Raw genomic sequence first — 22,446 nt, forward strand, 5'->3', positions numbered from 1 at the left:
GTCCATCAACTTGAGCCTCGACTGATGCCTATTGGTGTGAAGACTGAGTACAGCAGGTTTGTTGCTGCTTCTGTGTACGTGAGATGCACAGCGTCTGTGGTTCAGTGTCACTCCGGTCTGTGTCAGCGTGTTCTGTAAAGGTTCTCCGTCCAGAGAAAAGCGGAAATGTAAGAAATAGAAATCTCATCTGTAGAACTCAGTCCGAGTGTTTGAAGAAGTTGCGCAAGACAATTCTTGTACTGAATGAGGATGTGTGTTCTGACTCAGGTGCTGACAGTGTACAAAAGAACTGGCAGGCAAACGATTCCTACCATTGTCAACCCTCCTCAGCTGCGGGCGGATGCTATATCTACCAGTGAGTGAGAATTGTGGGGGCTGGATCCGGGAATATTAATTGATTGTTTTATGTTTATTGTTACCTGAACAGCAATCTCATACGTCGCTGCTTGTTGCAAAGAACAGATAACATTGAGTTAATTTATGCCTGTCTGTTTGGTGCTGGTCCTTCAGGCGGAGGCATAAGATACTCTGTAGACGCCAGTAAACCAGAGCAACGCGCAGGGAATGCCAGAGAAACTGAGGCGGCCGGGCAACCTCTCTGGTGGAGGGAGAGTAGGGCGGAGTGTGTGGAGGAGCATAAACAGACAATTGACTGAGACCTTTAATGAGGACTTGAAAGGAAGAAACAAGAGGTTAGCTTATGAAAATGGCGGGGCATTGATAGGCGAGATCACCTGAGGGAGAAGGCAGGGGGTGGGCGAATGGGGTGAGGTGAAGAGTTAAGACATGATAGAAGGAGAGTTAAAAAGAAGGGAAGTGTCTGATGTGAAAGGACCATGGATCATGGAATAAAATATCACATTGTTGTCATTTGATGTCAGCTAGAAAATCTGTGTAGTACTCTTGCTGGCTTCGTAGAACAGAAGAGACTTTGCCCCTCAGGAAATTGCTCTTTGACTCCATGCGCCTGCGCAGTCAATACTGGAAATTGTATTTTCTCTGCCTGCACATTATCCGTATCTGTCCGAGTTTTGCATTTTCAGACTCCGCTGTAACTGCCTCTGTGAGATACCAAGAACGTCCTTCAATATATGATTCCGCTTGTGAGCGACGTGAACAAGCCATCCCGCTGCTTGTTTAGTAACCAACGTTGAACTCTCTGTAGAAATCTTCTCCCAGTCTTTCTGCAGCATTGATAGGTGCACATTCCCACTTATATTTTTCAAGACAATGTTTCTTCAAGAAATAATTTCCCCGCTTAACAGTTTCAATCTGCAATATTCTGCAATGAAAAGAATAGATATTAAGTAAAGGAAATATGAGATCCAGCGGAAATTGCTGTCAATGGAAAACTGAAATTGAGGAGGCTGGAAGCGCGGAATATTAATTGACTGTTTTATTTTTATTGTTACCTGAACAGCAATCTCATACCAAATCGCCGTTACTTGTGGCAAGGAGCAGATAACATGGAGTTAACTTATGCCTGCCTGTTTTCTGCTGTTCCTTCAGGCAGAGGCATAAGCGATTCTGCAGCCGCCGGTAAACTAGAGCAACGCGCAGAGAATGCCAAAGGAACTGAACCGGCCAGGCAACCTCTCTGGTGGAGGGAGAGTAGGGCGGAGTGTGTGTGTGTGGGGGGGGGGGGGTGCAGAAACAGACAACCTCAATTCTGACTCTATTTATGTGTGAGAGAGAGGGAGAGAGAGAGAGAGAGAGAGGAGAGAGAGAGGGGAGAGAGAGAGAGAGAGAGAGAGAGAGAGAGAGAAAGAGAGAGAGAGAGAGAGAGAGAGAGAGAGAGAGAGAGAAAGAGAGAGAGAGAGAGAGAGAGAGAGAGAGAGAGAGAGAGAGAGAGAGAGAGAGAGAGAGAGAGAGAGGGAGGGAGAGGGAGGGAGAGAGAGACAGAGAGACAGAGCGAGAGAAAATCTGTGGATGCTACAATTCCAAGCAACAAATACAAAATGCTGTGGGAACTCAGCAGGCATGGCGGCTGTGGAAAAGAGTACAGTTGATGTTTCGGCCCGAGACCGTGCAGCAGGACTAGAGAAAGGGCTTTTTCCAGGCAAAGCTGAAGGGTCTGGCCCTGAACTCCTTTCCATAGATGCCGTCTGTCCTGCTGAGCTCCTCTAGCATTTGTAATAAATTGGGGTTTTGGTGCATTAGAATCAAAATCAGGTGACATGAAATTTGTTAATTTAGCAGCCGTAGATCAATGCAATACATAATCCAACAGAGAAAATAAAATAATAAATGAAATAATAATAATAATTCATCAAGTTTATCAACTACAGTATACGTAATGGAATAGAACTTGCAAAAACAGAAATACTATATGTTTAAAAAAGTGAGGCAGTGTCCAATGCTCATTTAGGAATCGGATGGCAGAGGGGTAGAAGCTGTTCCTGAGTCGCTGAGTGTGTACCTTCATGTTTCTCTACCTCCTACCTGATGGTAACACTGAGAAAAGGGCATGCCCTGGGTGTTGGAGGTCTTTAATATTGGACGCTGCCTTTCTGAGACACCGTTCTCTCAAGATGTCCTGGGTACTTTGTAGGCTAATGCCCAAGATGGAGCTTACTAGATTTACAACCTTCTGCAGCTTCGCTCGGTCCTGTGCAGTAGTCCCTCCATACCAGACAGTGATGCAGCCTGTCAGAATGCTCTCCACGGCACAACTATAGAAGTTTTCTAGTGTATTTGTTGACACGCCAAATCTCTTTAAACTCCTAATAAAGTATAGTGTGATATGCTGAAGGAGGCGTTCAGTGTTTTTAGAGAAACCAAGTGGGTCCTTTGTGTGTGAGTTGAACAGACCAGCCCCTGCTCGTTCAGTAGCCACGTTAACCCTCGATGAAATCTGCTCCTCGCGGTTTTATACCAGCGAGCAGTGTACAGTTCCATGTCCTACTTAGCATGACAATACTTCTTCAAGTGATAAACAAAGTCAAACCTGCAATATTTTGCGAGGAGCAGCATGGATATTAATAATGGAAATGTGAAATCCAATTGAAAATTAACTGATGTCTGTCAGTGGAAAACTAGAGCATCGCACGAGAGAATGCCGCAGGAAATGAGCGGGCCAGACATCCTCTATACTGGGGGGAGGGAGGGGGAGGGTGGGACGGAGGTGGAGGGGCAGGGAGAGTAAACCGAGGACCACGATTAAGACTGAAACTCTTACTGAGGACTTGAAAGGAAGCAGAAAAAAGTGAGAATAAGAGAATGGTGGAGGCGGGGGGGGGGGGGGGATGAGTTGATGATAAGTGAGAGCAGCTTAGGTGGAAGGGCTCCACAGGGGACTGTCCGGTCTCCCGTTCTCTTCAACCATCTACACCTCCGACTTCAGCTACTGCACAGAGTCTTGCCATCTTCAGAAGTTTTCTGATGACTCTGCCATAGTTGGATGCATCAGCAAGGAAGATGCGGCTGAGCACAGGGCTAAGGTGGGAAACTTTGTCACATGGTGCGAGCAGAATCATCTGCAGCTTAATGTGAAAAAGACTAAGGAGCTGGTGGTGGACCTGAGGAGGACTAAGGCACCGGTGACCACTGTTTCCATTCAAGGGGGTCAGTGTGGACATGGTGGATGATTACAAATACCTCTGTTGGCACGTGGCCTAGTGGACAAGGCATCGGAGGTCACTGAAGGTCACTGGTTCGAGCCTCAGCTGAGGCAACGTGTTTGTGTCCTTGAGCAAGGCACTTAACAACACATTGCTCTGCTACGACACCGGTCCAAGATGCTTGGGTCCTAGTGCCCTTCCCTTGGACAACATCGGTGGCGTGGAGAGGGGAAGGCCTGCAGCTTGGGCAGCTGCCGGTCTCCATACAACCCTGCCCAGGCCGGCGCCCTGGAAAAAACCTTCCATAGCGCAAACCATGGTCACATGAGACTAACGGATGCCTAAAAAAAACAAGTACCTGGGGATAAGAATTGACAATAAACTGGACTGGTCAAAGAACACTGAGGCTGTCTACAAGAAGGGTCAGAGATGTCTCGATTTCCTGAGGAGACTGAGGTCCTTTTAACATCTGCCGGACGATGCTGAGGAATGTTCTACGAGTCTGTGGTGGCCAGTGCTATCATGTTTGCTGTTGTGTGCTGGGGCAGCAGGCTGAGGGTAGCAGACACCAACAGAATCAACAAACTCATTCGTAAGGCCAGTGATGTTGTTGGGGTGGAACTGGACTCTATGACGGTGGTGTCTGAAAAGAGGATGCTGTCCAAGTTGCATGCCATCTTGGACAATGACTCCCATCCACTCCATAATGCACTGGTTAGGCACAAGAGTACATTCAACAAGAGACTCATTCCACTAAGATGTAACACTGAGCGTCATAGGAAGTCATTCCTGCCTGTGGCCATCAAACTTTACAACTCCTCCCTCAGAGTGTCAGACACCCTGAGCCAATAGGCTGGTCCTGGACTTATTTCCACTTGGCATGATAAACTTATTATTATTTAATTATTCATGGTTTTATATTGCTATATTCAACACTATTCTGGTTGGTGCAGCTGTAATGAAACCCAATGTCCCTCGGGATCAATAAAGTATGTCTGTGTGTCTGTCTGTAGGTGGATGGGGGAAAGGGTTTATGTGAAAGACTGAGATGTGTTAGAAGGAGAGGTAAGGAGAAGGGAGGTGTCTGATGGGAAAGGACAATGGACCGTGTAATAAACTATAGGACTGTTGTCATTTGATGTCGGTTAGGAGTTCTGAGTAGCATTTGCTCGCTATATAGGATAGAGGAGAGTTTACACCTGAGGAAATGGCTCTTCGTCTCTCTGCCTCGGTGCAGTTCATATTGGAATTCTAATCCTCACTGCCTGCACATTACCGTATCTGTCTGTGGTTTTTATTTTCAAACTCCTCTGTAAATGCCTCTTAAACTGTACTACCCTATCTGCCTCCAACAACTTGATCTCGACTTGTGCCTATTGGTGCGAATACTGAGTTAGTTGCTGCTTCTGTGTACGTGAGATGCACAGCGTCTGTGGTTCGGTGACACTCTGATCTGTGTCAGCGTGTTCTGTAAAGGTTCTCCGTCCAGAGAAAAAGCGGAAATGAAAGAAATAGAAATCTCATCTGCAGAATTCCGTCCCAGTGTGCGAAGAAGGAGCGCAGAGATTGTTGTACTGAATGAGGATGTGTGTTCGCTGCAAGCATCATCACTTTACATTGGTCATAAAGCGAAGATTCGCTGAAAGCACCTGAGCACATCAAGTTAGAAACACTGGGCCTTTAGTGAGCCCAACTCGGGTCAGATTCAGACTCACGTGCTGAAGTGTACAAAAGCACCGGGAGGGAAACGATTCGAACCATTGCCGACCGTCCTGACCACAGACAAACGCTTCATCTATCAGTGAGTGAGACTTGTTTATGTCCAAAGGTTTCTGTTGAGTATGAGTGCGGATCCGCGGATTGTGTGTGTGTGTGTGTGTGTGTGTGTGTGTGTGTGTGTGTGTGTGTGTGTGTGTGTGTGTGTGTGTGTGTGTGTGTGTTGTGTGTGAGTGTGTGTGTGTGTGTGAGAGAGAGAGAGAGAGAGAGGGAGAGATAGATAGATGGGGATATTACGCATTACCTTGGGATGTTGAGTGAAGCAGTCAGCTTTTCTGTGAGATACTGTGAGAATAGCGGAAATGTAAGAAATAGAAATCTCATCTGTAGAACTCAGTCCGAGTGTTTGAAGAAGTTGCGCAAGACAATTCTTGTACTGAATGAGGATGTGTGTTCTGACTCAGGTGCTGACAGTGTACAAAAGAACTGGCAGGCAAACGATTCCTACCATTGTCAAACCTCCTCAGCTGCGGGCGGATGCTTCATCTACCAGTGAGTGAGAATTGTGGGGGCTGGATCCGGAATATTAATTGACTGTTTTATGTTTATTGTTACCTGAACAGCAATCTCATACGTCGCTGCTTGTTGCAAAGAACAGATAACATTGAGTTAATTTATGCCTGTCTGTTTCGTGCTGATCCTTCGGGGGAGGCATAAGATACTCTGTAGACGCCAGTAAACCAGAGCAACGCACCAGGGAATGCCAGAGGAACTGTGGCAGCCGGACAACCTCTCTGGTGGAGGGAGAGTAGGGCGGAGTGTGTGGAGGAGCATAAACAGACAATTGACTGAGACCTTTAATGAGGACTTGAAAGGAAGAAACAAGAGGTTAGCTTATGAAAATGGCGGGGCATTGATAGGCGAGATCACCTGAGGGAGAAGGCAGGGGTTGGGCGAAGGGGGTGAGGTGAAGAGCTAAGACATGATAGAAGGAGAGTTAAAGAGAAGGGAAGTGTCTAGATGTGAAAGGACCATGGATCATGGAATAAAATATCACATTGTTATAATTTGATGTCAGCTAGAAAATCTGTGTAGTACTTGCTGGCTTCGTAGAACAGAAGAGACTTTGCACCTCAGGAAATTGCTCTTTGACTCCCATGCGCCTGCGCAGTCAATATTGGAAATTGAATTTTCTCTGCCTGCACATTATCTGTATCTGTCCGAGTTTTGCATTTCAGACTCCGCTGTAACTGTCTCTTTAACTGTACTATCCTATCTGCGTCCACCAACCTGAGCCTCGACTGATGCCTATTGGTGTGAAGACTGAGTACAGCAGGTTAGTTGCTGCTTCTGTGTCCGTGAGATGCACAGCGTCTGTGGTTCAGTGATATTCCGGTCTGTGTCAGCGTCTTCTGTAAAGGTTCTCGTCCTGAGAAAAGCGGAAATGAAAGAAATAGAAAGCTCATCTGCAGAATTCCGTCCCAGTGTGCGAAGAAGGAGCGCAAGAGAATTGTTGTACTGAATGAGGACGTGTGTTCGCTGCAAGTATCATCACTTTACATTGGTCATAACGCGAAGATTCGCTGAAAGCACCTGAGCACATCAAAGTTAGAAACACTGGGCCTTTAGTGAGCCAACTCGGGTTCAGATTCAGACTCACGTGCTGAAGTGTACAAAAGCACCGGGAGGGAAACGATTCGTACCATTGTCGACCGTCTTCAGCTGCAGACGATTGCTTCATCTAGCAGTGGGTGAGACTTGTTCATGTCGAAACGGTAACTGTTGTGTAGGAGTACCGATCGACGTATTGTGTGTGTGTGTGTGTGTGTGTGTGTGTGTGTGTGTGTGTGTGTGTGTGTGTGTGTGTGTGTGTGTGTGTGTGAGAGAGAGAGTGAGAGAGAGAGATATGGGGATATTACGCATTACCCTGGAATACTCAGTGAAGCAGTCAATATTTCTGTGAGATACCAAGAAAGTCCTTCAATCTATGATTCTGCTTGTGAGCGACGTGAACAAGCCATCCCGCTGCTTGTTTAGTAACCAACGTTGAACTCTCTGTAGAAATCTTCTCCCAGTCTTTCTACAGCATTGATAGGTGCACATTCCCACTTATATTTTTCAAGACAATGTTTCTTCAAGAAATAATTTCCCCGCTTAACAGTTTCAATCTACAATATTCTGCAATGAAAAGAATAGATATTAAGTAAAGGAAATGTGAGATCCAGCGGCAAATGCAGTCAATGGAAAACTGAAATTGAGGAGGCTGGAAGCGCGGAATATTAATTGACTGTTTTATTTTTATTGTTACCTGAACAGCAATCTCATACCAAATCGCCGTTACTTGTGGCAAGGAGCAGATAACATGGAGTTAATTTATGCCTGTCTGTTTTCTGCTGTTCCTTCAGGCAGAGGCATAAGCGATTCTGCAGCCGCCGGTAAACTAGAGCAACGCGCAGAGAATGCCAGAGGAACTGAGACGGCCAGGCAACCTCTCTGGTGGAGGGAGAGTAGGGCGGAGTGTGTGTGTGTGTGGGGGGGGGGGTGCAGAAACAGACAACCTCAATTCTGACTCTATTTATGTGTGAGAGAGAGGGAGAGAGAGAGAGAGAGAGAGAGAGAGAGAGAGAGAGAGAGAGAGAGAGAGAGAGAGAGAGAGAGAGAGAGAGAGAGAGAGAGAGAGAGAGAGAGAGAGACAGAGAGAGACAGAGAGAGACAGAGAGACAGAGCGAGAGAAAATCTGTGGATGCTACAATTCCAAGCAACAAATACAAAAATGCTGTGAGAACTCAGCAGGCATGGCGGCTGTGGAAAAGAGTACAGTTGATGTTTCGGCCCGAGACCATGCAGCAGGACTAGAGAAAGGGCTTTTTCCAGGCAAGCTGAAGGGTCTGGCCCTGAACTCCTTTCCATAGATGCCGTCTGTCCTGCTGAGCTCCTCTAGCATTTGTAATAAATTGGGGTTTTGGTGCATTAGAATCAAAATCAGGTGACGTGAAATTTGTTAATTTAGCAGCCGTAGATCAATGCAATACATAATCCCACAGAGAAAATAAAATAATAAATGAAATAATAATAATAATTCATCAAGTTAATCAATTACAGTATACGTAAAAGGAATAGAACGTGCAAAAACAGAAATACTACATGTTAAAAAAGTAAGGCAGTGTCCAATGCCCATTTAGGAATCGGATGGCAGAGGGGTAGAAGCTGTTCCTGAGTCGCTGAGTGTGTACTCTCATGTTTCTCTACCTCCTACCTGATGGTAACACTGAGAAAAGGGCATGCCCTGGGTGTTGGAGGTCTTCAATATTGGACGCTGCCTTTCTGAGACACCGTTCTCTCAAGATGTTCTGGGTACTTTGTAGGCTAATGCCCAAGATGGAGCTGACTAGATTTACAACCTTCTGCAGCTTCGCTCGGTCCTGTGCAGTAGTCCCTCCATACCAGACAGTGATGCAGCCTGTCAGAATGCTCTCCACGGCACAACTATAGAAGTTTTCTAGTGTATTTGTTGACACGCCAAATCACTTTAAACTCCTAATAAAGTATAGTTTGATATGCTGAAGGAGGCGTTCAGTGTTTTTAGAGAAACCAAGTGGGTCCTTTGTGTGTGAGTTGAACAGACCAGCCCGTACTTGTTCAGTAGCCACGTTAAACCCTCGATGAAAATCTGCTCCTCGCGGTTTTATACCAGTGAGCAGTGTACATTTCCATGTCCTACTTAGCATGACAATACTTCTTCAAGTGATAAACAAAGTTAAACCTGCAATATTTTGCGAGGAGCAGCATGGATATTAATAATGGAAATGTGAAATCCAATTGAAAATTAACAGATTTTATCAGTGGAAAACTAGAGCATCGCACAGAGAATGCCACAGGAAATGAGCGGGCCAGACATCCTCTATACTGGGGGGGAGGGAGGGGGAGGGTGGGACGGAGGTGGAGGGGCAGGGAGAGTAAACCGAGGACCACGATTAAGACTGAAACTCTTACTGAGGACTTGAAAGGAAGCAGAAAAAAGTGAGAATAAGAGAATGGTGGGGGCGGGGGGGGTATGAGTTGATGATAAGTGAGAGCAGCTTAGTAGAAGGGCTCCACAGGGGACTGTCCGGTCTCCCTTTCTCTTCACCATCTACACCTCCGACTTCAGCTACTGCACAGAGTCTTGCCATCTTCAGAAGTTTTCTGATGACTCTACCATAGTTGGATTCATCAGCAAGGGAGATGAGGCTGAGTACAGGGCTACGGTGGGAAACTTTGTCACATGGTGCGAGCAGAATCATCTGCAGCTTAATGTGAAAAAGACTAAGGAGCTGGTGGTGGGCCTGAGGAGGGCTAAGGCACTGGTGACCACTGTTTCCATCCAAGGGGGTCAGTGTGGACGTGGTGGATGATTACAAATACCTGTATTGGCACGTGGCCTAGTGGACAAGGCATCGGAGGTCACTGAAGGTCACTGGTTCGAGCCTCAGCTGAGGCAACGTGTTTGTGTCCCTGAGCAAGGCACTTAACAATACATTGCTCTGCGTTGACACCGGTCCAAGATGCTTGGGTCCTAGTGCCCTTCCCTTGGACAACATCGGTGGTGTGGAGAGGGGAAGGCCTGCAGCTTGGGCAGCTGCCAGTCTCCCATACAACCCTGCCCAGGCCTGCGCCCTGGAAAAACCTTCCAAAGCGCAAACCATGGTCACATGAGACTAACGGATGCCTAAAAAAAAAGTACCTGGGGATAAGAATTGACAATAAACTAGACTGGTCAAAGAACACTGAGGCTGTCTACAAGAAGGGTCAGAGACGTCTCAATTTCCTGAGGAGACTGAGGTCCTTTTAACATCTGCCGGACGATGCTGAGGATGTTCTACGAGTCTGTGGTGGCCAGTGCCATCATGTTTGCTGTTGTGTGCTGGGGCAGCAGGCTGAGGGTAGCAGACACAAACAGAATCAACAAACTCATTCGTAAGGCCAGTGATGTTGTGGGGATGGAACTGGACCCTCTGACGGTGGTGTCTGAAAAGAGGATGCTGTCCAAGTTGCATGCCATCTTGGACAATGACTCCCATCCACTCCATAATGCACTGGTTAGGCACAAGAGTACATTCAACAAGAGACTCATTCCACTAAGATGTAACACTGAGCGTCATAGGAAGTCATTCCTGCCTGTGGCCATCAAACTTTACAACTCCTCCCTCAGAGTGTCAGACACCCTGAGCCAATAGGCTGGTCCTGGACTTATTTCCACTTGGCATGATAAACTTATTATTATTTAATTATTTATGGTTTTATATTGCTATATTCCAACACTATTCCTGGTTGGTGCAGCTGTAATGAAACCCAATTTCCCTCAGGATCAATAAAGTATGTCTGTGTGTCTGTCTGTAGGTGGATGGGGGAAAGGGTTGATGTGAAAGACTGAGATGTGTTAGAAGGAGAGGTAAGGAGAAGGGAGGTGTCTGATGGGAAAGGACAATGGACCGTGTAATAAACTATAGGACTGTTGTCATTTGATGTCGGTTAGGAGTTCTGAGTAGCATTTGCTTGCTATATAGGATAGAGGAGAGCTTACACCTGAGGAAATGGCTCTTCGTCTCTCTGCCTCTGTGCAGTTCATATTGGAATTCTAATCCTCACTGCCTGCACATTACCGTATCTGTCTGTGGTTTTTATTTTCAAACTCCTCTGTAAGTGCCTCTTAAACTGTACTACCCTATCTGCCTCCAACAATTTTGAGTCTCGACTTGTGCCTATTGGTGCGAATACTGAGTTAGTTGCTGCTTCTGTGTACGTGAGATGCACAGCGTCTGTGGTTCGGTGACACTCTGCTCTGTGTCAGCGTGTTCTGTAAAGGTTCTCTGTCTGGAGAAAAGCGGAAATGAAAGAGATGGAAAGCTCATCTGCAGAAGTGTCTGATGTGAAAGGACCATGGATCATGGAATAAAATATCACATTGTTGTCATTTGATGTCAGCTAGAAAATCTGTGTAGTACTTGCTGGCTTCGTAGAACAGAAGAGACTTTGCACCTCAGGAAATTGCTCTTTGACTCCATGCGCCTGCGCAGTCAATATTGGAAATTGAATTTTCTCTGCCTGCACATTATCTGTATCTGTCCGAGTTTTGCATTTTCAGACTCCGCTGTAACTGTCTCTTAAACTGTACTATCCTATCTGCGTCCACCAACCTGAGCCTCGACTGATGCCTATTGGTGTGAAGACTGAGTACAGCAGGTTTGTTGCTGCTTCTGTGTCCATGAGATGCACAGCGTCTGTGGTTCAGTGATATTCCGGTTTGTGTCAGCGTCTTCTGTAAAGGTTCTCCGTCCTGAGAAAAGCGGAAATGAAAGAAATAGAAATCTCATCTGCAGAATTCCGTCCCAGTGTGCGAAGAAGGAGCGCAAGAGAATTGTTGTACTGAATGAGGATGTGTGTTCGCTGCAAGTATCATCACTTTACATTGGTCATAACGCGAGGATTCGCTGAAAGCACCTGAGCACATCAAAGTTAGAAACACTGGGCCTTTAGTGAGCCAACTCGGGTTCAGATTCAGACTCACGTGCTGAAGTGTACAAAAGCACCGGGAGGGAAACGATTCGAATCATTGTCGACCGTCTTGAACCACAGACAAACGCTTCATCTATCAGTGAGTGAGACTTGTTTATGTCCAAAGGTTTCTGTTGAGTGTGAGTGCGGATCGGCGTTGTGTGTGTGTGGGTGAGACAGACAGAAAGATAAATTGATAGAGATAAAGAGAGATTAAGAGAGAAAGAGAAATGGGGATATTACGCATTGCCCTGGATGCTCAGTGAAACAGTCAGTGTTTCTGTGAGATACCAAGAACTTCCTTCAGCAGATGATTCTGCTTGTGAGTGATGTGAAGAAACTGCTTGTTCAGTAACCAACGGTAAACTCTCCATAGCAATCTTCTCCCCGTCTTTCACGCAAGCGCGAGCGCGGGCTTTAAACAGCGGCCCACGTTCAGGAGCGGGCAGTGTCGGTGCGAGCAGCGGAGCGGGAGTAAGGAGTGCTCGTGATCGAAAGACGACTGGAAATCAGAGGATCAGCCGTTGTAGGTAGGCCGAGACCCTCGGACCTACCTGGAGAGTACCTGAGGAGGAAGGTAAAGCTGCGCAGGCGCGGGTGACGTCAGCGGCGAGCGCGGGCTTTAAAAAGCGGCCCACTTTCAGGAGCGGGCAGCGTCGGTGCGGGCAGCGGAGTGCGCAGGAGCCGAGTGCTGGGCTTTGGCTCAGCGGGCTTCCGCGCAAGAGGACTTCGGCAAGAAGCATGCTTTCATTTATTCTGACTAATCTGGGATCAGGTAATGGGGGAGACAGTTAGAGCAGTGCTCTGCTCCGTATGCAGTATGTGGGAGGTCAGGGTCAACACAGATGTCCCTGATGACCACACCTGCAAGAGGTGCATCCAGCTGCAGCTATCAGACCGAGTTCGGGAATTGGAGCAGGAGCTGGATGAACTACGGATCATTCGGGAAGCAGAGGCTGAGATAGATAAGAGTTATCGGGAGGTAGTCACACCGAAAAGACAGGAGGTAGGCAAATGGGTGAGAGTCAATAGAGGCAGGGGGAGCAGACAGAGAGAGAAGAGCACCCCTGTGGCCATTCCCATCAAAAATAAGTATACCGTTTTGGATACTGTTGATGAGGATGACCTACCAGGAACAAGCTGCAGTGGTCCAGTCTCTGGCACTGAGGTTGGACCCTCGACTAGGAAGGGGAGAAGAGAAGAGAGCGGTATTGATAGGGGATTCTATAGTCGGGGGGCGGATAGGAGATTTTGTGGGGAAGATCGGGAGTCTCGGATGGTATGTTGCTTCCCTGGTGCTGGGGTCCGAGACATCTCAGATTGGGTGCAGTTATTCTCGAGAGGGAGGGCAGGAATCCAGATGTTGTGGTCCATGTAGGGACCAGTGACGTGGGTAGGATGAGTGAGGGTGTCCTGCGTAGGGAGTTCAGGGAGTTAGGAGCGAAGCTGAAGAGCAGGACCTCCAAGGTATCAATCTCAGGATTGCTACCTGTGCCACGTGCGAGTGTGGGAAGGAACAGAAAGATTATAAAGATTAATAAGTGGCTGAGAGGATGGTGCAGGAGGGAGGGCTTCAGGTTTGTTCCAGGGAAGGTGGGATCTGTTCCGAAGGGACGGTTTACACCTGAACTGGAGCGGTACTAACATTCTTGCAGGGAAGTTTGCTAGTGCTTCTTGGGGGGGGGGGGGGGTTAAACTAAATTTGCAGGGGGCGGGGATCCAGAATGTGAGAGAGGATAGCGAGAGGAAGAATAAAGGACAGGTGGGGACTACACGGTTCCAGAATATTAAGTGTGTAGTAGAGAAAGGTGAGGCAGAACAAGTGATAAGGAGGACACACGTACAGAGGGATGGTCTGACGGAACATGGAGTTAAATGTGTTGAATGAATAAGTAAATTTAGGAAGGACAACAAAATTCTAGGGGTGTATAGCCTGATGGGAGTTCGGGGAGCTGGGTTAAGCACAATAGGCAGCGATTCAAACAGAGAGAGGAGAAATGGGCTAAAAGATCTATATCTGAATGCACGAAGTGTCAGAAATAAGGCGGATGAGCTTGAAGCTCAGGTGCGAATGGGTAACTATGATGTTGTTGGGATAACGGAGACATGGCTGCAGGGAGATCAGACCTGGGAAATGAATGTACAAGGGTATACGTGCTATCGTAGGGACAGAATTGTGGGCAAAGGGGGTGTGGTGGCCCTGTTGGTGAGGAATGAGATTCAGTCCTTTGCAAGGGGGGACGTAGGGTCAGGAGAAATAGAGTCTGTGTGGATAGAACTGAGGAACAGTAAGGGCAAAAGGACCCAAATGGGTGTTGTCTACGGGCCACCAAACAGTAGCATGGATACTGGGTGCAAGTTGAATAGGGAGTTAACATTGGCATGTGGCAAAGGTAATGTCGCAGTAGTTATGGGGGATTTCAACATGCAGGTGAACTGGGAGAATCAGGTTGGTGCTGGACCACAGGATAGGGAGTTTGTAGAGTGCCTATGGGATGCATTCTTGGAACAGCTTGTACGAGAGCCGACCAGGGACAAGACTATTCTGGGTCTAGTGTTATGTAATGAACAGGATTTGATAAGTGATCTTGCAGTAAAGGAGCCATTAGGAGGTAGTGATCATAATATGATAAGTTTTTATCTGCAATTTGAGAAGGATAAGGGCAGCTCGGAGGTGTCAGTGTTGCAGATGAACAAGGGAAACTATGGAGCCATGAGGGAGGAGCTGGCCAAAGTTAACTGGATGGATATCCTAGCAGAAAAGACAGTGGAACAGCAATGGCAAGTATTCTTGGGAATAATGCACAAGGTGCAAAATCAGTTCATCCCCCAGAGAAGGAAGGATTCAAAGGGGGGAAAGGGGCCACAGTGGTTGACAAAGGAAGTCAGAGATTGCATAGCATTAAAAAAAAAAGGAAGTATGACAGAGCTAAGGTGAGTAGGAGGACAGATGATTGGGAAGTTTTTAAGGAACAACAGAACTTAACTAAAAAGGCAATATGGGGAGAAAAAATGAGGTACGAGCACAAGCTAGCCAGGAATATAAAGGATATAAAGCTTTTTTAGGTATGTGAAGAGAAAGAAGATAGTTAAGAACAATGTTGGGCCCTTGAAGAATGAATTGGGTGAAATTGTTATGGGAAACAGAGAAATGGCAGAAGAATTTAATGAGTACTTTAGATCTGTCTTCACTAGGGAAGACACAAGTAATCTCCCAGATGTATGGATGGGCCAGGGACATAGGGTAACAGAGGAAATGAAACAGATTGACATTAGGAAGGAAATGGTGATGAGTAGACTGATGGGACTGAAGGCTGACAAATCCCTAGGTCCAGATGGTCTGCATCCTAGGGTACTAAAGGAAGTGGCCCTGGAAATTGCGGATATATTGGTAATCATTTTCCAATGTTCCTTAGATTCAGGATTAGTTCCTGAGGATTGGAGAATGGCTAATGTTATCCCACTTTTTAAGAAAGGAGGGAGGGAGAAAACAGAGAACTATCGACCTGTCAGCCTGGCATCGGTGGTGGGGAAGATGCTAGAGTCCATTATTAAGGATGAAATAGTGGCATATCTAGATAGCAGTGATAAGATTGGGTAATCATGCTTGACTAATCTATTGGAGTTTTTCGAGGATGTGACAAGGAAGATCCAGTGGACGTAGTGTACCTCGATTTTCAGAAGGCATTTGATAAGGTCTCACATAGGAGATTGGTGGGTAAAATCAAAGCTCATGGCATTGGGGAGAAGACAATGACATGGATAGAAAACTGGTTGGCAGATAGAAAGCAAAGGGTAGCAGTGAATGGGTGTTTCTCGGAATGGCAGGTGGTGACTAGTGGGGTGCCACAGGGCTCGGTATTGGGACCACAGCTGTTTACGATTTACATCAACGATTTAAATGAAGGCATTGAGAATAACATCAGCAAATCTGCTGATGATACTAGGCTGGGTGGCAGTGTGACATGTGATGAGGATGTTAGGAGAATTCAGGGTGACTTGGATAGGCTGGGTGAGTGGGCAGATACTTGGCAGATGACGTTTAATGTGAATAAGTGTGAGGTTATCCACTTTGGGAGTAAGAACAGGAAGGCAGATTATTATCTGAACGGTGTAGAGTTAGGTAAGGGAGAAATACAAAGAGATCTAGGAGTCCTTGTTCATCAGTCACTGAAGGTGAATGAGCAAGTGCAGCAGGCAGTGAAGAAGGCTAATGGAATGTTGGCCTTTATTACAAAGGGAATTGAGTACAAGAGCAAGAGCATTTGTACAGAGCCCTGGTGAGACACACCTGGTGTATTGTGTACAGTTTTGGTATCCAGGGTTAAGGAGGGACATCCTGGCTGTAGAGGAAGATTCATGAGGTTAATTCCTGAGATGTCTGGACTGTCTTACGCAGAGAGGTTAGAGAGACTGGGCTTGTACATGCTGGAATTAAGGAGATTGAGAGGGGATCTGATTGAAACATATAAGATTATTAATGGATTGGACAAGATAGAGGCAGGAAATATGTTCCAGATGCTGGGAGAGTCCAGTACCAGAGGGCATGGTTTGAGAATAAGGGGTAGGTCATTTAGGACAGAGTTAAGGAAAAACATCTTCTCCCAGAGAGTTGTGGGGGTCTGGAATGCACTGCCTCAGAAGGTAGTGGAGACCAATTCTCTGGATGCTTTCAAGAAGGAGCTAGATAGGTATCTTATGGACAGGGGAATCAAGGGATATGGGGACAAGGCAGGAACCGGGTATTGATAGTAGTTGATCAGCCATGATCTCAAAATGGCGGTGCAGGCTCAAAGGGCCAAATGGTCTACTTCTGCACCTATTGTCTATTTTATTGATCGGTGTAAATTCCCACTTATATTTTTCATGACAATGTTTCTTAAAGAAATAACTTTCCCGCTTAACAATTTCAATCTGCAATATTCTGCAATTAAAAGACTGGGTATTAGTAAAGGAAATGCGAAATCTATCGGAAAATGCTGTCAATGGAAAACTGAAATTGAGGAGGCTGGAAACACAGAAAACTAATTGACTGTTTTATTTTATTGTTACCTGAACAGCAATCTCATACCAAATCGCCGTTACTTGTGGCAAGGAGCAGATAACATGGAGTTAATTTATGCCTGTCTATTTTCTGCTGTTCCTTCAGGCAGAGGCATAAGCGATTCTGCAGCCGCCAGTAAACTAGAGCAACGCGCAGAGAATGCCAGAGGAACTGAGCCGGCCGGGCAACCTCTCTGGTGGAGGGAGAGTAGGACGGAGTGTGTGTGTGTGGGGGGGGGGGCATAAACAGACAACCTCAATTCTGTTTGTGTGTTTGAGAGAGAGAGGGAGAAAGAGAGAGAGAGAGAGAGAAAAGAAAATCTGCGGATGCTGGAATTCCTAGCAACAAATACAAAATGCTGTGGGAACTCAGCAGGCATGGTGTCTATGGAAAAGAGTACAGTAGATGTTTTGGCCTGAGACCCTGCAGCAGGACTAGAGAAGGGGCTTTTCCCAGTTAAGATGAAGGGTCTGGCCCCGAAATCTTTTGCATAGATGCTGTCTGGGCTGCCGAGTTCCTCTAGCATTTGTGAGAAAATTGGGGGTTGGGTGCATTAGATCAGAATCACGTGACGTGAAATTTGTTAACTTAGCAGCAGCAGATCAATGCAATACATAATCAAGCAGAGAAACTAAAATAATAATAAATAAAATAATAGTAATAAATAATCAATGTAATCGATTACAGTATATGTAAATGGAAATGAAAATGCAAAAACAGAAATACTGTATATTTAAAAAAGTGAGGTAGTGTCCATAGCTTCAATGCCCATTTAGGAATCGGATGACAGAGGGGAAGAAGCTGTTCCTGAATCATTGAGTGTGTGCCTTCAGGCATCTGTACCTCCTACCTGATGCTAAGAGTGAGAAAAGGGCATGCCCTGGGTGCTGGAGGCCTTTAATAATGGACAGCTCTCTCAAGATGTCCTGGGTACTTTGTAGGCTAATGCCCAAGATGGAGCTGACTAGATTTACAACCTTCTGCAGCTTCTTTCGGTCCTGTGCAGTAGCCCCCCCCCACCCCCCCCCCCCCATCCCCCCCATACCAGACAGTGATGCAGCCTGTCAGAATGCTCTCCACGGCACAACTATAGAAGTTTTCTAGTGTATTTGTTGACACGCCAAATCTCTTTAAACTCCTAATAAAGTATAGTTTGATATGCTGAAGGAGGCGTTCAGTGTTTTTAGAGAAACCAGGTGGGTCCTTTGTGTGTGAGTTGAACAGACCAGCCCCTACTTGTTCAGTAGCCACGTTAAACCCTCGATGAAAATCTGTTCCTCGTGGTTTTATACCAGTGAGCAGTGTACATTTCCATGTCCTACTTAGCATGACATTACTTCTTCAAGTGTTAAACAAAGTCAAAACTGCAATATTTTGCGAGGAGCAGCATGGATATTAGTAATGGAAATGTGAAACCCAACTGAAAATTAACTGATGGCTTTCAATGGGAAACTAGGGCAAAGCACAGAGAATGCCGCAGGAAATGAGCGGGCCAGACATCCTCTATACTGGGGGGGGGAGGGGGGGCGGAGGAGGAGGGGCAGGGATAGTAAACCGACGACTGCGATTCTGACTGAGACCTAAACTGAGGACTTGAAAGGAAGCAGAAAAAACTGAGAATAAGAGAATGGTGGGGCGGGGGAGTGGGTGATAAGTGAGAGCAGCTTAGTGGAAGGTAGGTGGGTGGGGGAAAGGGTTGATGTGAAAGACTGAGATGTGTTAGAAGGAGAGGTAAGGAGAAGGGAGGTGTCTGATGGGAAAGGACAATGGACCGTGTAATAAACTATAGGACTGTTGTCATTTGATGTCGATTAGGAGTTCTGAGTAGCATTTGCTCGCTATATAGGATAGAGGAGAGTTTACACCTGAGGAAATGGCTCTTCGTCTCTCTGCCTCTGTGCAGTTCATATTGGAATTCTAATCCTCACTGCCTGCACATTACCGTATCTGTCTGTGGTTTTTATTTTCAAACTCCTCTGTAAATGCCTATTAAGTTGTACTACCCTACTTGTTTCCACCAACCTGAGTATCAACTAATGCTTATTGGTGTGAAGACTGAGTACAGCAGGTTTGTTGCTGCTTCTGTGTACGTGAGACGCACAGCGTCTGTGGTTCGGTGACACTCTGGTCTGTGTCAGCGTGTTCTGTAAAGGTTCTCCGTCCAGAGAAAAGCGGAAATGAAAGAAATAGAAAGCTCATCTGCAGAATTCCGTCCCAGTGTGCGAAGAAGGAGCGCAAGAGAATTGTTGTACTGAATGAGGACGTGTGTTCGCTGCAAGTATCATCACTTTACATTGGTCATAACGCGAAGATTCGCTGAAAGCACCTGAGCACATCAAAGTTAGAAACACTGGGCCTTTAGTGAGCCAACTCGGGTTCAGATTCAGAATCACGTGCTGAAGTGTACAAAAGCACCGGGAGGGAAACGATTCGTACCATTGTCGACCGTCTTCAGCTGCAGACGATTGCTTCATCTAGCAGTGGGTGAGACTTGTTCATGTCGAAACGGTAACTGTTGTGTTGGAGTGCCGATCGACGTATTGTGTGTGTGTGTGTGTGTGTGTGTGTGTGTGTGAGAGAGAGAGAGAGGGAGGAGAGGAAAGAGAGAGAGAGAGATTGGGATTTTACGTATTACCCTGGGATGCTCAGTGAAACAGTCAATATTTCTGTGAGATACCAAGAACGTCCTTCAATATATGATTCCGCTTGTGAGTGACGTGAACAAGCCATCCCGCTGCTTGTTTAGTAACCAACGTTGAACTCTCTGTAGAAATCTTCTCCCAGTCTTTCTACAGTATTGATAGGTGCACATTCCCACTTATATTTTTCATGACAATGTTTCTTCAAGAAATAATTTCCCTGCTTAACAATTTCAATCTGCAATATTCTGCAGTGAAAAGAATGGGTTTTAGTAAAGGAAATGTGAAATCTAACGGAAAATGCTGTCAATGGAAAACTGAAATTGAGGAGGCTGGAATCTCGGAATATTAGTTGACTGTTTTATTTTTATTGTTACCTGAACAACAAACTCATACCAGAATACTGTTTCTAGTGGCAAGGAGCAGATAACATGGAGTTAATTTATGCCTGTCTGCTTTCTGCTGTTCCTTCAGGCAGAGGCATATGAGTTTCCGCAGCCGCCGGTAAACTAGAGCAACGCACAGAATGCCAGAAGAACCGAGGCAACCTCTCTGGTGGAGGGAGAGTAGGGCGTAGTGTGTGTGTGTGGGGAGGGGCATAAAGAGACAACTTCAATTGTGACCGAGACCTTTAATGAGGACTTGAAAGGAAGGATCAAGAGGTTCGCGTATGAAAATGGCGGGGCATTGATAGGCCAGATCACCTGAGGGAGAAGGCAGGGGGTGGGCGAAGGGGGTGATGTGAAGAGCTAAGACATGATAGAAGGAGAGTTAAAGAGAAGGGAAGTGTCTGTTGTGAAAGGACAATGGATCGTGGAATAAAATATCACATTGTTGTCATTTGATGTCAGTTAGGAACCCTGTGTAGTATTTGCAGGCTTAATTCTCTGCCTGCAAATTGTCTGTATCTGTTCGTGCTTTGCATTTTGAAGATCTTCTGTAACTGCCTCTTAAACAGTACTATTCTACCTGCTTCCACCAACTTGAGAGTCCACTGATGCATATTGGTGCAAAGACTGAGTAGACCAGGTTTGTTGCTGCTTCTGTGTACGTGAGATGCACGGCGTCTGTGGTTCAGTGACACTCCGGTCTATGTCAACGTGTCCTGTAAAGGTTCTCTGTCTAGAAGAAAGCGGAATTGAAAGAAATAAATTCAAAAGAATTCATTAAGTACCTCTCCCATCTCCTCCAGTTCCATACACACTTTTCCACTGTCACGCTTGATTGGTCCTATTCTCTCACCTCTTATCATCTTGCTCTTCACATTCTTGTAGAATGCCTTGGAATTTTCCTTAACCCTGTCCGCCGAGGCCTTCTCATGGTCCCTTCTGGCTCTCCTAATTTCATTCTTAAGCTCCTTCCTGCTAGCCTTATAATCTTCTAGGTCTCTGTCATTACTTGGTTTTTTGAACCTATCGTAAGCTCTTCTTTTCTTCTTGACTAGATTTACAACAACCTTTGTACACCACGGTTCCTGCACCCTACATCCTTTCCCTGTCTCATTGGACCATATCTGTACAGAACCCCATGCAAATACCCCTGAACATTTGCCACATTTCTTCTGTATGTTACCCTGAGAACATCTGTTCCAAGTTCCTACCTGAAAGCCTCATATTTCCCTTACTCCATTTAAACATTTCCCTAACTTGTCTGTTTCTATTACTCTCCAATGCTATGGTAAAGGAGACAGAATTGTGATTTACTATACCCACTAAGCTTCATGGCTGTGCAGCCATCTAGTAGCCGAAATGCTTCCATGCACATAGTCTTTGTTGGTGCACAGCTGGCACTTTCTTTTATATCAAAGTGCCAGGCCACTTTGAGGTTTCTACTCAGAGCAATGGTTAGTCCATCCAGCTGTAAAGAACAATTAGAGGGAACCCTGGATGATGAACAGACAGGTCTGCATATGGCAGGACTCATGAGCAGGCAAATTACAAATTCAGTCTATTGCATCTTGAGGTAATCTCAAATACTTTATATCTAAAGGAGGCCATCTGCAATACATTGACTGATGTATGCCAACTGAATTCAGCTTTTTTAAGTGTAATTATATTTTAGGTTTCAGGTGAGCGGTGTTGCCTGAGTCTCCAGCTCCTGGTGCAGACATGAGTGAGGTGATACAACTTGCTACCCTGGGCCGTCCTTTCCAGTTGGGAATGCTGTACGACTGCCGTTCAGATGTTCTGATCCCAGGTATAGGAATACAATCATATTAATCAGTTTAGATCAATGCAGCACGGTTGATTCAGGTTACCAATCTCAAGAGAGCCACCAGATTCTCTAGTTAAGCAAGGGAATAAGGATAGTCTGGGAATAAAGATTCTGAATTGTGGTATGGCTGATTTCAACATCATACAGAACCACTTGACAAAAGTAGACTAGTAGCAGCCAGCTGCAGATAAATCTCCATCTGACAAATCACCCAGTAACCAAGGAGGTAAGGAGTGATGCAAGTGAGAAAAGGTACAATATCTGACAGGGTGTGGGCAATGGTTTAATGCAGCAGTTAGACACAAATTATGGTATTGTGTTATGTATCTCTCATGAGGCCCATATATGTCTCATAAGGTCCATGCAGATAAACTCCACACCAGCAGAACTTCTTGATGAGAGCAATAATTTTCAATTGCTGTTGTAATTCCTTCTATCATAAGGCTAGTATTGCTGAAATCCACAAAACAGACCATGTTTAAAGCAGCAAGACCTGGATGACAGTCAGCCACGAGCTGATGTTGTAAATTACATTCCTGCCTCTGTAGTGTGGAACTGGGGACCCATTTTGTACCAGCTGGTGAGCAGAGGTGCTGTCAGTTGGCTCAGGGGTGAGGAAAAATTTTCTGTTTTAAACCAGTGAAATATTTAGTTCAGTGAGGGCAAAGGATTGTACAGTCAGTTCAAAATACAGCCAGTTTAGGAAGATAAACATAAGCACAATAGATGCTGATGTGTT

General features: G+C 45.9%; 1 protein-coding gene across 4 annotated transcripts in view; it reads left to right on the forward strand.

Annotated features, from left to right (window-relative positions):
• Positions 1–278: 278 nt before the first annotated feature.
• Positions 279–22,446, forward strand: part of LOC132394468 (uncharacterized) — a 30,001-nt gene continuing 7,833 nt past the window's right edge. Inside the window, exons 1-2 of one of the 4 annotated variants that reach the window (XM_059970664.1) lie at positions 279–355; positions 21,555–21,689. In XM_059970664.1, the coding sequence (XP_059826647.1) occupies positions 21,602–21,689 (88 nt within the window). In that variant the 5' untranslated portion in view covers positions 279–355; positions 21,555–21,601. Of the gene's footprint in view, positions 356–5,287; positions 5,362–12,291; positions 12,388–19,113; positions 19,339–21,554; positions 21,690–22,446 lie in introns of those variants that run through there. The other 3 variants (XM_059970663.1, XM_059970665.1, XM_059970666.1) reach the window with 3 other exon arrangements.

This window comes from Hypanus sabinus, chromosome 5 (genome assembly GCF_030144855.1).
Source record: "Hypanus sabinus isolate sHypSab1 chromosome 5, sHypSab1.hap1, whole genome shotgun sequence".
Lineage (NCBI taxonomy): Eukaryota > Metazoa > Chordata > Chondrichthyes > Myliobatiformes > Dasyatidae > Hypanus > Hypanus sabinus.